This window comes from Leptodactylus fuscus, chromosome 6 (genome assembly GCF_031893055.1).
Source record: "Leptodactylus fuscus isolate aLepFus1 chromosome 6, aLepFus1.hap2, whole genome shotgun sequence".
Taxonomy (NCBI): Eukaryota; Metazoa; Chordata; class Amphibia; order Anura; family Leptodactylidae; genus Leptodactylus; species Leptodactylus fuscus.
The window spans coordinates 29679238-29695140 of NC_134270.1; the positions used below are offsets into that span (position 1 = coordinate 29679238).

The 15903-nt window shown below is 45.1% G+C and overlaps 1 protein-coding gene across 1 annotated transcript in view; it reads right to left on the reverse strand.

Moving 5' to 3' along the window:
• NOC2L (NOC2 like nucleolar associated transcriptional repressor) overlaps window positions 1-15726 on the reverse strand; it is a 54335-nt gene extending 38609 nt beyond the window's left edge. The window contains exons 1-11 of the mRNA XM_075279671.1: window positions 15672-15726; window positions 13767-13934; window positions 12897-13077; window positions 12371-12508; window positions 11674-11791; window positions 11437-11524; window positions 10471-10549; window positions 8334-8444; window positions 6977-7090; window positions 5622-5810; window positions 439-578 (exon numbers count right to left, since the gene is read on the reverse strand). Coding sequence (XP_075135772.1) covers window positions 439-578; window positions 5622-5810; window positions 6977-7090; window positions 8334-8444; window positions 10471-10549; window positions 11437-11524; window positions 11674-11791; window positions 12371-12508; window positions 12897-13077; window positions 13767-13934; window positions 15672-15691 — 1346 coding nt within the window. The 5' untranslated portion in view covers window positions 15692-15726. The remainder of the gene's footprint in view (window positions 1-438; window positions 579-5621; window positions 5811-6976; window positions 7091-8333; window positions 8445-10470; window positions 10550-11436; window positions 11525-11673; window positions 11792-12370; window positions 12509-12896; window positions 13078-13766; window positions 13935-15671) is intronic.
• Window positions 15727-15903: the final 177 nt, after the last annotated feature.

A 15903-nucleotide genomic window follows, 5' to 3' on the forward strand; every position in this document is an offset into this window, starting at 1 on the left:
GCAGAGAGAGCCCGGGCGTATCAGCTGTTTAAAGAGACTGCAGCATTTGGGCAGTGGCTGTGCATTCACATGAATGGGACTGAGCTTGGCCTCACATGGCCTGCACTGCTGTGGCTTCAAACAGCTGATCCACAGGGGTCCCCATTGTCAGACCCCTCTTGGGTCTTAACTGATGACCTACCCTATGGATATCTTTCTTAACAGAAAGGGTCTAACCACTGAGACCCCCACTGATCACAAAAATGGAGGTTCTCAGTCCTCCAAATGAATGGAAGCATGGCTGAGCATCCATAGAGCTGCTCCATTCAAGCCTTATGGGGCTGCCAGATATACTCGTGCATGGTTATCCGCAGTACCATAGACTTTGAAGGGAGTGTCCGCGCACAACGTAAACGAAACGCAACACGTCAGTGAATGTATACATCCATTAGTTCCTACCTGATGCAACCAGTGATGACCTGGACCAGGGGATAGATCAGAGGCTGCAATACTTCACTGGGATGGATCGTGCTCAGCACTCGGCACCAGAGATACAAGCAATGAATGTACTGCCAGTTATAGACTGACTGATAAGAGCCCTGGACGGAGAAAAGCATAAAGATGTATTACTATTACTGGGTGAGAACACATTAGGTAGGAGACATACTACAGACATGACAGCCAACATAATAAATAGTGATGTTGCATGCACTGCTATTCTCGCTCTGTTACAACGACAGATCCCATTATTAGTGAATGGGGTGCTGGCGTTCTATGTCCGAACAGGTCAACCTTATTAAAATGTCGACAAGCCCGTATCTTGCTAGAGCCCATGCTCTATCCCCAATCCATACAGACTCCGCCATATTGTGGCACGGATATTGGAGGCAAAGCGAGTGCGTGGGACCCCAAGCATTTAGACATTTTTATTATTCGAAGGTCATAACTATCCGATGAGGGATATTGTATGACAGCTCCCTTCTTATAGGAATATGGATGGAACAAAGGCCCTTAGCGGACTCGCCCAGCTGCCCCATGTCCTGCTATAGTCGGCTGCAAGGTAAATATGTGGCCATAAACCTCCTGTACTGAGCGATGACAAACGCGACAATGACGACAGCGCCTGGCTGCAACCTTTACCATGACATTACAAAGGGAATCCTACAGACAGAGGTTAACACACCTTGCTGGATATTAGGTGTCTGCGGTACAGACTGGTTTTCTGCACCGAGCAGCTTGACGTAGCATTAAAGCAAACAAATCTGAGGAAAAAATAATTGGCTTATAAGTATCTGTCTGAGCTGTGGAGTGAGAAGACCCCGGTTATCGCCATCCAATTATAAGGGCTTCCGCTCTACAATCCTATAGCCAGACAGGCGCACGTACAGCATGAAAAGCCACCAACGCCTTATACAATACAGCGGCACAAACAAGGTCATGTACAGGGGACCCCTCCGCAGCGCTTACGGGTCAGGTTTCCATAGCAGGGTTGTGGGGTCGGTCGGCCAAATCACCAACTCTGACTCCATCTTTCCCTTATAAACAGGATGAGGCAATGCAGAGATAATCATCTTTCTATAGATATGCAAACCAGACTGCAAATGCACCGGGAACGGGACAAGATTTTCTAGATTTGCCAATAGACAGTCATGATGCAGACCGAGGATGAAATGTCGGCTAAAGAGGTGACGCTTCAGAGGAGAGCCAACGTACTTATGACTGTCTGTAGGTAAACCTGGCAAATCGGACCCCTCCCCGATACAGGCCGATTTGTATATCTATAGAAAGAAGATATAATCTCTGCATTGCTTTGCCGTTTTGTGGCCCCAATTGTATATTTCTGGTCCTTTTACGATACCTACGCAGCCCTATTATTGGTTTGAGAGACATTGTGGACCCGACTCCCTCTGAGTTACGGGTGGGAAGAACGAAACAAAAAGTGCCATACCATTAGAGCCTTGTGACGGCAGCAGCAGCAGCGAGCGGGACCTCTTAGCAGCGGGTGTCAGTAGTAACATGCAGCTGACAAATGGCTGCAACAGCCACAATGGGTGACAACTCAGTAGGCGTCTATGGAACCGCAATTTTCTTTAACGGTGACAAAATGACATTAAATTGCACCCGAGACAAAACCATCAGAAAGTCTGCCTGTAGTTCTAAGCTTATAATGTACTTAGAGGTCACAAGGCTAGACGTGAGTGACAACATTAAGGCCGCGTAAAGCAATCTGTTGAGTTTGCAATATCTAATCATCTTTAAAGGGATTGGACACCTATCCAGACACCTCAAATAGCATTAAACCTAATTCTATTACACGAGGGTAACAAAACAAGAGTCTGCTGCCCAGATTATGTCAAAGAGTGGTCACTAGTGCCAAGTACCCCAGACTGATACCTACCAAGACTGGCATGTGTAACAGGACTGCAGAGTCAGCAGGCCACACCACTGACTGACTACTCTACTTGTACGGAGCTGGACTCTGACGCCTTCATATATGGCTGACAGTCATGGTTAGTCGGAAACAGTAAAGATCCTCTCATTCCCTAAAAAGTCAGGGATTGACCCCTATTGAAGTATATATGTAACAAACTATACATCCAATTATGCAATATTACAAACCATCTAATATAATTCAATGTTTTATTTCCAACTCTGACTCCACCCAAAACTAGTCCTCACTCCGACTCCACAGCCCGGAAAAGGCTGGCCATATACAAGATAGGACGGGGTCACACCTGCGCCCGGTCTCTGCTTTGTGGGTTTCTGTCTTCTGCCCGAGAAACTGGACAGGAGACGGAAACTGGCAGTCAGTTTTCAATCCCTTTCACTTGAATGGGTTTGCAAAGTGACCGCCCGTGAGCGTCTTGTGCCTCTCCGCGGTGAAACGTTTTTTTTTATCCGGACACAAAGTTGGACATGGCAGGACTTTGTGTCCAGTTAAAAAAAAAAAAAAAAATGGTTACGCCGCGTAGAGGCAGAAGACAGTCACGGGCGGACACTTTGCAAACTCATTCAAGTGAATGGGTTTGAAAACTGACGGCCGGGTTTACGTCTTCTGTCTAGTTTCTCGGACGGAAATCGGAGACCGGGCACTGGTGTGAACTCACCTATAACTGTTGGCTGATGCCATCTTCTACAATCTCCCCATAGACATGCATGCTCAGTGTGGCCAAACTTGAATGTGTTATGAATAGGGAGTGCAGTGATACTTCCTATGGCATGTCGAAACTAAACAACCACAACACCCCCGCCCCCCCAAACGTTGCCATCGGAGCAGTGATAAGAGGCCGCCATATACATTAGCTGGTAGGCCGATCCATGAGTGCAGACCACATACATGCTAATGCCTGGAAACTGGTGTATAAAAGTTGCAACCGATTTCCTGAAAAGTGGGTGGGACTTAGAGGGAGGGTCATGACCTCCAATTGCCAAAAAGAATTACTACAAGTTACTCCAGAAGCGAGCGTGAATTATAGCTGACAGACTTTGTAGTACATGGACAGACAACAGATGCAACAACTGTATTAAGGAGTTGGAGCCTCCTCATAAGTTTGTCGCACGTTTGGGTAAAGGTGGGGGGGGGGGGCACATGAACCGCAGTATTCCTCTCTCCTACTAAATCCACAAGCAGCAGGTATTTTGTCGTTTCTTTTCCATAGGAGAGCGACAAAACAGTGAGCGAGTGGAGGGGGCGACGATTTTACTGCTTGGCAGGAGATATATTTGGCATTGACTCATGACGGAAATGTGCTGCATACCGTTAAATAGCGACGAGGACATGGGAGCTAAGCTCAGAACGTGGAACGCACCAATTATACGCACGTCATATGCATAACTCAGCTCTGTCAGGGATCATCCGCAACATCCGACACAGCGGAGGAAACATTCCTGCCAATCAAAAGCCCCTTTCCTAAATCAAATATTACATCAGACTTTCCAAATTCTGCACAAACAAGGACTGTAGCACAGAAAGTCGCCTGTGTGTAGGCCCTGATTCATTGTAGGAAAGGTTTCCTGGAGAAGGAAGCCTGACCAACGAGCAGTAAACAGAAATACCGCAGAAATAACACCTTTACTATAAATTCTAGGCGTTTCCTGTGAAACGGAGGCGAGCAGACGATCTAACCTGCACGCATTGGGAGGAATTTATTAAAACCGTTTTGGACACCAGTTTTCATTCCCACACCATCAAAGAATGTGCCTGAACTATTAGGGCTAGTTCACATGGGGGCAAGGAGGCGGACTTTGACAGCGGATTTCGCCTCAAAATCCGCCTCCATACAATGGTGGTCTATGGAGACCACTAGCGAGCTGCCCTCCGGCTCACAACCTCTGGAGTCGGCCCATTCATTTGAGCTGACTCCGGAGGGGGAAGTCGCGACCGCGACGTTCGTGGCAGGGGGTTTTGACACGAGAGTGACGCGGCTCCCCGCGACAATCTCGATGCCAAAATCCGCCCCCCGTGTGAACGAGCTCTTAAGAAGCTTCGGCCTATTAATGATTCGGGCACAGTCCCATGCACCAAATGTGCAATCTACACCAACCAGGGACTGGTGTGCATTTTTGGTATAACTCACACAACCTTTCTGAAGCGAGTTAAGTAAATATAGTGAGACAAGACGCCCCAGCCCAACTTGGACTATTGGTGCATCTCAAGCCCAAAAAATGGGTGCGTGTTAAACATGTGTCTCATATACACCCACCTTTGCCAGAAAAAACGTGTAGATTAGAGACAAGCGAACACTGTTCGGAACAGCTGTTCCGAACAGCACGCTCCCAAAGAAATGAACGGATGTAGCCGGCACGCGGGGGGGTTAAGTGACCGGCCGCCGGCAAAGTGTACGTGCCAGCTGCTTCCATTCATTTCTATGGGAGCGTGCTGTTCGGAACGGCTGATCCGAACAGTGTTCGCTCATCTCTAGTGTAGATAGATTAGTAAATTCCTCCCAGTGTGAATAAAAACAATAATATTACAGAGATATATTCTAGACAATTGCCAACTTTCCATGCCGTTGAGCACTACTACCTAACAAACTGTAGGTGGCACTGTTGCTACACTTATACAATACAGGCAAATTAAAAGGGGATGTCCAAGAATTTAACCAAATCTATTAACTTCAGTTTATGTTATATCCCCCCACCATACAACAGCAATGCTCTGAATGTCCCCACCAGTCTGTGTTCACGTTTCCTACAGAGATGACTTGCTTTATGGTCGTTGTAGCCAATCACAGCATTGCTAGGATGTAGGTAGGAGATATGTGGATGGGCAGCATGTCATCACTGGTGGGAAACTAAAAACTGGCAGGTACCAACTGAGCAATCTAGCAGCAAAGGATTTTTCCAGGGCTTAAATATCATTGGCGTATCCTTATGGCAGACCATCAATATCAGGTTCATTCCCAAGACCCTCAACTGCGAAGCATGGGCAATTTCTGTGGCCTCTTCATTGCTTACTATGCACAGTGCTATAGATTTTGTAGCAGCTGGGCCTAATAAAGCAGTTTACTATAGATCCATCCCATTTAAGTAAATGGGGCTGAGAACCATGTAGTACCAAGTTCAACCACTGCAGAATGTATGGCGCCAAGCCTGGAAATGAAGAGGCTACAACACTATAGTATATAGAATATGTTTCCTACCTTCTTTTGAACAGTCATTGCACTGCGCAGATGTATAGCCAGCTGCCGGATGTATATGAAAATGTGCTGGTAAGAGCTCTGCACATTCAGAGAGTACATCTCAGTCAGGGTTCGCTGCATGAAGTTGATCATAGGAAGAGCGTCGGGCGAGGTAAATTTTGAATTCTGCACGTAGGAGATGTACATTTTCTGTGGAGTAGAAACATACAAGTTTTGTTATTAAAACTGATGGATAAGAACAAGTGGCAATGCATAGTATATATTTGTGTTTTGCGGGTAATAAATTTCAATGTTCTTGAAAAAAAAAAAAAAAAAAAAAGAAGTGTCCTAACAAGATCGAGGAAACAAGCTGAGCTCTGTGATATATAGGGTTATATGATAGAGGAGAGAAGCTGAGCTCTGTGGTATATAGGGTTATATGATAGAGGAGAGAAGCTGAGCTCTGTGATATATAGGGTTATATGATAGAGGAGAGAAGCTGAGCTCTGTGATATATAGGGTTATATGATAGAGGAGAGAAGCTGAGCTCTGTGATATATAGGATTATATGATAGAGGAGAGAAGCTGAGCTCTGTGATATATAGGGTTATATGATAGAGGAGAGAAGCTGAGCTCTGTGATATATAGGAGTATATGATAGAGGAGAGAAGCTGAGTTCTGTGATATATAGGGTTATATGATAGAGGAGAGAAGCTGAGCTCTGTGATATATAGGGTTATAGGATAGAGGAGAGAAGCTGAGCTCTGTGATATATAGGGTTATATGATAGAGGAGAGAAGCTGAGCTCTGTGATATATAGGGTTATAGGATAGAGGAGAGAAGCTGAGCTCTGTGATATATAGGATTATATGATAGAGGAGAGAAGCTGAGCTCTGTGATATATAGGATTATATGATAGAGGGAGAGAAGCTGAGATCAACTGACAAAAGCAGCAACATCTTGGCAATGAAGGCAGTGATTCAGGTGACCCTAACCTATCCACGTGCAGGGATAGGTTGATATGCTGGGTTCTGGTGACACACTCCCATTAAAAGTCACATGACAGAAGCCTGGTCCATCACGTCTCTCTGCTTGGGCCTCCAAAAAGCAGCTGGTTATTTTTTTTGCAGGCCATGACAAGGGTAGAACTACAAAGGGTCTACTCAAATCAATGGTCTGTAATACAGGACAGGAAACGTCACTTTGGGTAACTGCTCTGCACTCTGGCCAAGAGATGAGGATGAATAGAGGACAACCCTCTCACTAACTCTAAATCCCCAAATAAGACATTAAAAGTGAATTTCCAAAGGGAAAAACATGTTAACACAAACCATTGTCCAAAGACTTCACGAGTAGACAAAGATGGCAGGACCTACCTTCAGAACGGGATTGAGATAAGCGTCTTGTCTGTATCTGCAGATCTTATTCAGAACCAGGAATGCCAGAACCCTGACGGTTTCTTCTCCCGTACACCACAGGTTAATGGCTTTCTGTGGGAACAAGACAGACATGGTACATGATTTAATAAGGAATGCTAGATCTTAATCTCTAGAAAAGAGTCCCGCATGTCCAAAAGGAATCAGAAAAAAAACTTATTACACATAATAGTCCACGGAGCCTTTAAAAACATGATCTGAGATCTTATTTAATGTTCTACCAAGCTGGGCCATAGATTAGAGATATGGCAGACCAAGCACTATGACCACTCCATTGTGGACACCACCATACTGTACATTTACCAGTACCTGTGCTGGGTGCTGCAGCCTTCTCATTGCAGATGATTGGGGGGAATTTATTAACCCATCTATGTTTTCTGGTGTAGAGGGGTAGAACTGTAGCATATCTTTGTTAAATGGCCTCTCCTATGCAAAATATGTACCCCATCCCTTGTTTTCTGCCTGACTTACAACCCTCTGCAAAAATTGGGCAGTGTAGGCCGGACCAGGACGGCGATGCCTCGGCCCAACATATTTATTATAGCCAACACCGGATAACAGGCAGGAGTTATATAGGGAATGTGCGCCAATGCCCGACTGACAGACTTCCATTCTGGCATATGACTACGCCTGACTTATTAAGAGTCTGGAGCCTCTTAATATTTAAGGCGTGCCTTGTATCGGTCAAGGACTGTATTAAGAATGTCACAGGAAATACCAGCCTTAATAAACTCCCCCAATGTGTTTATACTTCATGCTAGTCCACATATAATTCAATAGCTGTACAGAGACAACCAGAATCTGCATTCACATGGCACGGGCTGTTTATTACCATCCCTGCTTTCCTTATCAATGAATACAGGGCACAAAATGAGCACTATTGGCTCAGGTGAGCACCAATTCGGTTTCACGGGCCAAGTGATGTCAGGTTCATCTGTTACATGGCCTGGACAGGTTGGTCTTTTCAATAACCAGAACCAATCTGATATTAATAACATATCCTAAAGGCACTGCTTTAAAATGAGTCCATGAACCAGTCCACCAGAGTAAGAGACCTTCTTAAACTGGCCACACATCTAACGTGTATGGGGCCGACTCAGCTCTCATAGGAGATTTCAGGGGACAGAAGAGCCAGACATGTTGGATTTTAACATTGCAGATCCTTTGGTGGCTTACTCCCTACTCCAAACACATGTATGGACAGCCAAGCTGAGCACGCATGTGTACAGGGAAAAGAGAGAGAGAGCTGTTGTTCGTTCAGTCGACAGATCTCATGTGGCTGGACACTCGTACTCACCTTAAGAAGTTGTCGAGTGTGTTTTGGAAAGCACAGGTAAAAATGTATAGCACTGTTAATGTGCTGAAGAACGGCAGCGCCCACTGTGGCTTCTGTGAGACGGCTCAGCAGCTGGAAAAAAAAGGTTAAAATTAATAAATTATCATTCCTGACTCCACCATCATATATACCGTATTTTGCAGAACCCATGAGCGCCTTATAGTCCTGCCTAGGTCCATATATAAGGCGCACCGGACTATAAGGCGCAGCGCTGTCCGGTGTGTCTTATATGTGATTGAAAATGGCGGCCGGCAGACTTTGCCGGCGGCCGCTTAACCCCCCGCGTGCCAGCCACTTCTATTCATTTCAATGGCACGCTTCCATTGAAATGAATGGAAGCGCTCGGCACGCGAGGAGTTAAAGGGATTCTACCATTAAAAGAACTTCTTCCTTCTTGATCACGTCGGAATAGTCTCCTACCTTTTTACCATACCCAGCGCCGCCTTCTTCCGCAGCTCCGTCTCGGTCTTCTTTGGGCCTCATGGATGACGCATGCGCAGTCGGCTCTAACAGGCTCTCGCAGCCAGAGCCGACTGCGCATGCGTCATCCATGAGGCCCAAAGAAGACAACACAGACGGGGACACGGAAGGCGCGAACACAGCTCAGGGAGAAGGCGGTGCTGACTATGGAAGAGGTAAGAGACGAATAGCCTTTTTAAGGCTATTCCGACATGGTCAGGGGGAAAAAGTTCTTTTAATGGTAGAATCTAGAGTTGAGCGAGTACTGTTCGGATCGGCTGATCCGAACAGTACTCGCTCATCTCTAGTAGAATCCTTTTAAGCAGCGGCTGCCGGCAAAGTCTGCATGCCGCTTCCATACATTACAATGAGAGCGCGCTATTCAAATAGTTAGAGATGAACGAATACTATTTGAATAGCGCGCTCCCATTGCAATGTATGGAAGCGGCATGGAGACTTTGCCGGCGGCGGCCGCCGCTTCAAGCCTTATATAAGGCGCACCGGACTATAAGGCGCACTTTCGATTTCTGAGGAAATCAAAGTATTTTATGTGCGCCTTATAGTCCGGAAAATACGGGAAAATGCAAGAAACACAGTTACTATATATAGTCAAGTATAAGCTGAGTTTTTCAGCACAGTTTTTGTGCTGAAACAGCCCCCCCCCCCCTCGCCTTATACTCGAGTCAAGCAGCCGCAATAGTAATGTATAGAATAGAATCTCCTATAAAATAGTGGGGGGAAAAAAGAAGCTTTAAAAAAAAATTAAAAAAAAAAAAAATTAAAATAAGTTCTAAATCCCTAGAACACATATAAAAGTAGAAAATGACTGTGAAACACAAACACATTAGGTATCCCTGTGTCTGACAGTGCCCGGTCTACTGAATATAGGGGATCTGCAGTGCTCCTGTTCCATCAGGAAGGGGTTAATAGGAGCACTGCAGATACCCTATATTCAGCCAGGCTGAATTCCAAGTGGGGGGAAAAAAATAAAAAATTATATAGTCCTCAAGCTCAGGGAAGGGGCAGACAGACAACCAAAACACCCCCTCCCCTTCCCCAGCATCTACTGCACCCAAAACCTCCGACCATTTTAATTCTTGAAATTTTCCAGTAGCTGCTGCATTTCCCCCCCTCGGCTTATACTCGAGTCAATAAGTTTTCCCAGTTTTTGTGGTAAAATTAGGGGCCTCAGCTTATATTCGGGTCGGCTTATACTCGAGTATATACGGTACTTCAAATCTAGTTGAGAACAAATACATTCACATCTCTAAAGATGTTATAGTTGAGAAGAGGAGAATATGGTCTGAATATGATCATAAGACATTAAAAACCCCCATTAAAATAGTATTACCCCTGGAGAGCATGACTGTAAATGAAGAACACAGAAAATGAAACCATTGTGATCCAAAGGTGGGACTAATACGGAGTTGTGGATGAGCCCAAGTTAATAACATTTGATCAATAATTTATAATGTACCCCAAATCTGTGGTATTAAAAAATACAACTGGGCCTACAAAAAGCACACCCTCATGCTGACATAACCTGATATCCAACATTGAAAAAGTTTTTAAAAATTTCTTGGTCCTAAAGGTCTAAAAACAGGGGGACCTTAAGGGGTTAACCATTAGACACCATTACCTCAATAGCGGAGTTCAGAAACATCTTAATATCTAGACGGAGTTTTTTCCAGAGATGACTCTTTGATGGATCCACCAGCCTATAAATAAATTTAAAAAAAATTACGGTAAAAAAAATTTAAAATGGGAGATTAAACATTTTTTTTATTTTTATGAGTAGAGTAGGAATAGGAATGGATTAAGCAGTAGATCACTGCAGACTTTAATACTGATGACCTAGAACTGCAGCTGAGCCCCTATTACATGAATGACAGAGAAGCTGGTGGAGCGCTGTGCCTGGTGAACTAGCAAGAAGTTACAGGCCGCTCATCGGCAAGATCAATATCTGATCGGTAAGGATCTGATAGCCGGAACCCCCACAGATCAGCTGCACCAAGCAGTGGCAGAGATGCTCCAGTGACTGTGGGCAGCTCAGCCCCTCTATACAAGCTGCATTATACAAAAAACACCCACTTGTTCCGATAATGCAGTTTAACCCCTCAAAAGCCACAATCAATTGTGACCACAGAGGTTGTACCCAGTGTGCCCCAATCGGCACTGCTGTAACAGAATGCAGAGAAGTTGTCAACATCTTTGTGTTTCAGGCAAGGTGTAATCAATTGCCAAACTGTGCACAAAAATACTGCAGTACTTCAGACAGTGACAAGAAACATCCTAATATCTTTGTAATGTAATTGGAATTGCCAGGATAGCACTGACCCCGATGTTTAAAGCACAATGAACATCATAAACCCCCTCCAAAAAAAACTATGGCAGAATTGCATTTTTTCCACCCATTTAAACCAGCAAACAAATTTTTCTACAGTTTTGTAATACAGTGTACGGAACAGTATATGGCGCTATTAAAAAACACAGAAAACAAGCCCTTATACGGCTATGTGAACAGAAAAACAAAACCATTATAGCTTTGGAAAAGAAAACGCAAATTTGCGATGGCGGCAGGAGATCAACAGAAAGGCCAACCTACCTTGTTCCCTTCGCTGGCTTGAGGTCCAGCTTTTTCTCAAGGTGCACAAACAGGTCTCGAATGCAGAAGGTGACAAGAGCATTGAAAACTATGGAAAAGAAACTCATGTTAATGCCTAATATACAAAATGTCAACGTTATATCAATGTATACAAAAAAAGGCTTCTAATACACATTCAAGGTGTTAATGCCACAAAATTTATCATCCACGTGATAGGGAATAAGCCCCAGTTCTCACCTGAAGTGTCAGCAACCTTGAATTTACTGGGATCGCCGCCTTCCTCTCCTTGTGTAGTCGCCACAGCGGCTTTAAAGGCTTGAGCAATTTCATGAAAGAGTCGTGGCCGGAGATCAACCTAAGTGTAGCGCAAAACATGAGGCGTAAACCAACTGGTATGAAAAGGGGGTTGTAAATGGGGTTTTCTGGGTATAACGTATCAATGATCTGTTCTAGGAATATCAGAAACAGGCGCAGCATTCCAGTGAGCAACACATTCGCATCATAGACCAGCGATGTCACCTTCATCTGTCCCATAGCCTGTTTGTAGCTTCCGTTCAAGTGAAAGGGGCCGAGCTCCAATGTCATACAATGTAGGGCGCTTTGTATGGCAGCCACACCGCTTGTCCATACAATGCATCCTCATCAAACAGTAGGGGTGCCATGTCTCAAATCTCAATAATCTGATACTACTGAGGTACGCTAAGCATAGGTCATCAGTATCAGAGTCATGGGAAACATCTGGGTTATTTCACTCCTAGCCTTTTTAGGAAAATAGGGCAAAACATTTACGCACATTTCTTCGCGCCCATGTCATACCTATAGGAACAGATGCTTCAGCTGCTATAACAATGGCATACAGGAAGAGACAGCGCAATAATGGACGCGTAATATACATAAGTCATGTGAAAAGTTACATAAGTCTTAGGCTGCGCACCTTGGCTTCTGACTGCCATGCCTGAACCATTTTCAGGGTGACAATAATCTGGTCGAGCTTCTTCTTTTTCTGATCATCCTTATTCTCTTTTGCATCTTCATCTTCATCATCGTCGTCGTCATCATCACTACTTTTCTCCTAAAGCAAAAGTAAGAGTAAAAGTCAGATTTATGATTTTACGGACCTGCTACATTTCTACTAACATAGCCGAAAGGTGACACTTGTGTGAGATTAGAGGTTAATTTGTATGGCATCCACCAATGGCCTCCATTAACCAGCCTCCAATGATGTTACTGTCCACAAATGGACTTACATATAGAGCGGACCCAGGCCAAGAGAGACAAGGGAGACGCCTGGCTGCATGTAAAGTGACTAGACCAATAGTTAAAGGTCAAGGCTACTGGCCAGAAGGCTTCAAATACTCAGTGAACATATCCTTAGTGACAACCAATAATAGCATGCTTTAGCTGGTGCGACATCCAGTTGGACGCCATAGAGGAACAATGGATGACACCTCCGTACTAACCTCTAGGTGGTCAGGCAGCTGGTGAATAGCCCCTTCCTCATCTGAAGAATCAGAGTCATCGAAGTTCAGAAGAGTTTGGTCATTAGCTCGGAGGAATTTGTAGAACTCGGGGTCTTTTTCCTTTAGGCGAGAGAGTTGGTCTTTGTGCTCAGAGGCTTTGCCTTTAGTTTTCTTTACCTTCCTATAGATCAGGGAGAAACATGTGTAATATTATTTCATGCACAAATACAGATAACATATGACATTTGTTAGAATATCTAAAATGCTGTATATCCAGACAACAAGCCAAGGGGCACGACAAGCTCCAGACAATGCCCCAAGCAGATGGCAGAGAAGTGTGCCAACACCAGCTGAATGTAGAGAGAGGTAAAGATGCCTGAATGAAAACCTTAAAGGGATTGTCCCATGAAAGAGGACCTTTAACCACCTCTAGTTTAATAGGTGCTGTTACACTGCTTCCAGCACAGTTGGAATTTTTTCTCTAGCCCCCCACCATTCCACAGTAATCATTTCTGTTAATAAGTCAGGTGGGTGGTCCCAGACTATCTGCTTCTCCCTAGGACCGCCCACCTGACAGTAAAGAGCCTAATTATTATACTGGGTACTGAATCTTACAGCATCAATGGCTCAGGAATCATAACTGCTAGAGAGGAAATTGCAACTGTGTTGGAATCAGTGATAGATAAGTGTTGCACCGCGATGGATTCCACCGCTGGGTCCCCAGTGCACTTGCACGACCGTCACTTCATTCACGCCAATAGGGCTGCTGGCACCGTAATCTCTGGCAGCCCCCATAGGAGTGACATCCTCTATACTCCTCCTACATTAGGACGTTTATATTAGCAAATTTCTCAGTTTACGAAAACTTACTTTTCTCCATCAACAGCTGCTTCCTTCTTCGTCTTCTTCAGTTTTTTTACTTTCTTGACTTTTGGCTCCTCCTCGGATACATCACCATTCATCTCATCCTCTGCAGAGTCACCTTCGGAATCAAAGCCTGTTGTCATGAACTCATCGACATTGAGCCGCGCAAGTTTTCTAGATGGAAGAAAAATATATATATATATACTGGGTTACATATAAGTGACTGGCTGCCATGGAACCAAACCAGCGTCAGAAGACGACTGCACATAATACACTTATCAAAACCAGACTCTGACTCCTGCTCAGACTCTTTCACAGATGGCTGACAACTATGGTCAGTCAGGGATAGGGATCGTTCAGGTCTCCAGCTGCTGTGAAACTACAACTCCCATCATGCTCCATTCACTTCCATGGAAGTTCCAAGAACAGCAGAACAAGTATGCATGCTGGGAGTTGTAGTTTTGCAATAGCTGGAGAGCCATACATTCCCTACCCCTGCTCTAAGTCATTAATAGCTAGTGACTGATTCCTACAAAAGTAAATATGGAACACGTTATGTATCTAGTCAATTGTATAATGTAAGTACAAATAATTATTTCATTTTGAAGCCAAAGGCTTTTTTTGTCTCGACTCTCCGACTTCCCAGCCCTGGCAGCAGACACCATGATGAATGCGCCGTCTGTATCTCTGAATCGGTGCTCACCTGAGTAGGAATTACCTGACGGATCCCATTAAAGTCACAGGGTAGCTGTTGTTTTAGAAGCCTGTCCGTTGTTCTAGTCCTCTGATGAATCAGAACAACAGATGCTAGAGTAGTGTGATGGATTTATAACTCTTGTATAGCACCAACATATTCCACATCACATTGTCAGTCAGTGTCCCCTATAGGGCTCACACGCTGCATTCCCTATCGTCTTAGGAGGGTGGGAGGAAACCCACACAAATATGGGGAGAACGTCCAAAGTCCTAACAACTGAGCCATGATGGATTCAAGGCCATGTCACATAGTGATTTAGCAAAGAACAACATCTACAAGGAGTTTGTATTTTCTCCTGGTCCTATCTGATGCGGCCCGGAAATGGGACAGTGAAAGTCATGTGTACGAGCCCAAACATAAGAATGGCTCAGTGTGCTCTGTAATACATGGCTAGCACATTGACCCACACCATGGCCAAGGCAAGGGGCCTTATATAGGTGAAAAACCACCACTGACCCGAACCAACCAGGACACTCTCTAGGCCTCTGACCGGTCAATGGGGACCCATAGATAAGAGAGTGTCCTGGTTAGTTCGGGTCAGTATGGTGGTTTTTCACCTATATAAGGCCCCTTGCTTTGACCATGGTGTGGGTCAGTGTGCTAGCCATGCTCCTCATATATATGTTAGTGTCATTTAGTAGCCATGTACAATGCCCTCATATTGGTGCTGCCAATCACCCCGGGTCTGGATCCCGGCACACCACCGATTTCGCCATGTGGGCCATACCACTAGAGACCTGTAGTATTACATGGCAGCCCATAGTGAGTGCTGGAGACCCCCACACATCTACTCTCGGGGGGTCCCCACCTATCCATACGTGCCTGCTGCGGACTACGCATAACAATCATCACCAGGACTTGTGGTAAATCAGTTTTGACTCCCAGCCACAACCCCCGATCACCTCACAGACCCATACTATTGCCAGTACACATGCTGGGACTTGTAGTCCCACCACAGCTTGAGAGCCAGGACTAATAACACTGTGACCATAATCCACGTTGCATGCAAACCCCATGTCAGCGACTAAACGTCTATAAAAAGCACAGAACACCTATCCAAAGGCCGATATCTGCCAGATAACATCGGCCAACCACCCCTCCGCTGCAGGTATTAATATGACAACGTATTTTCCCCATAGTCGTCAGCCTCTCACCTCTTCCCGGCGGCCGCCATGCTTTCCTCCACGACCCACGTGTTCTGCGCTTCCTCTCGCCCCACAATGCAATGCGCCTGCGCGTCAATCTTCTGTTTCTACAACCTAAACCAATAGAAACCTGGCGCGGGCGGTCAGAAATCTTTTTGTCGCTATCTTCTAGTAAATCGGTCGCACAAAGTGATTGGTCTTAGTTTGTCGCTTTATTTCCACTGAGGATGATAGAGTGCTT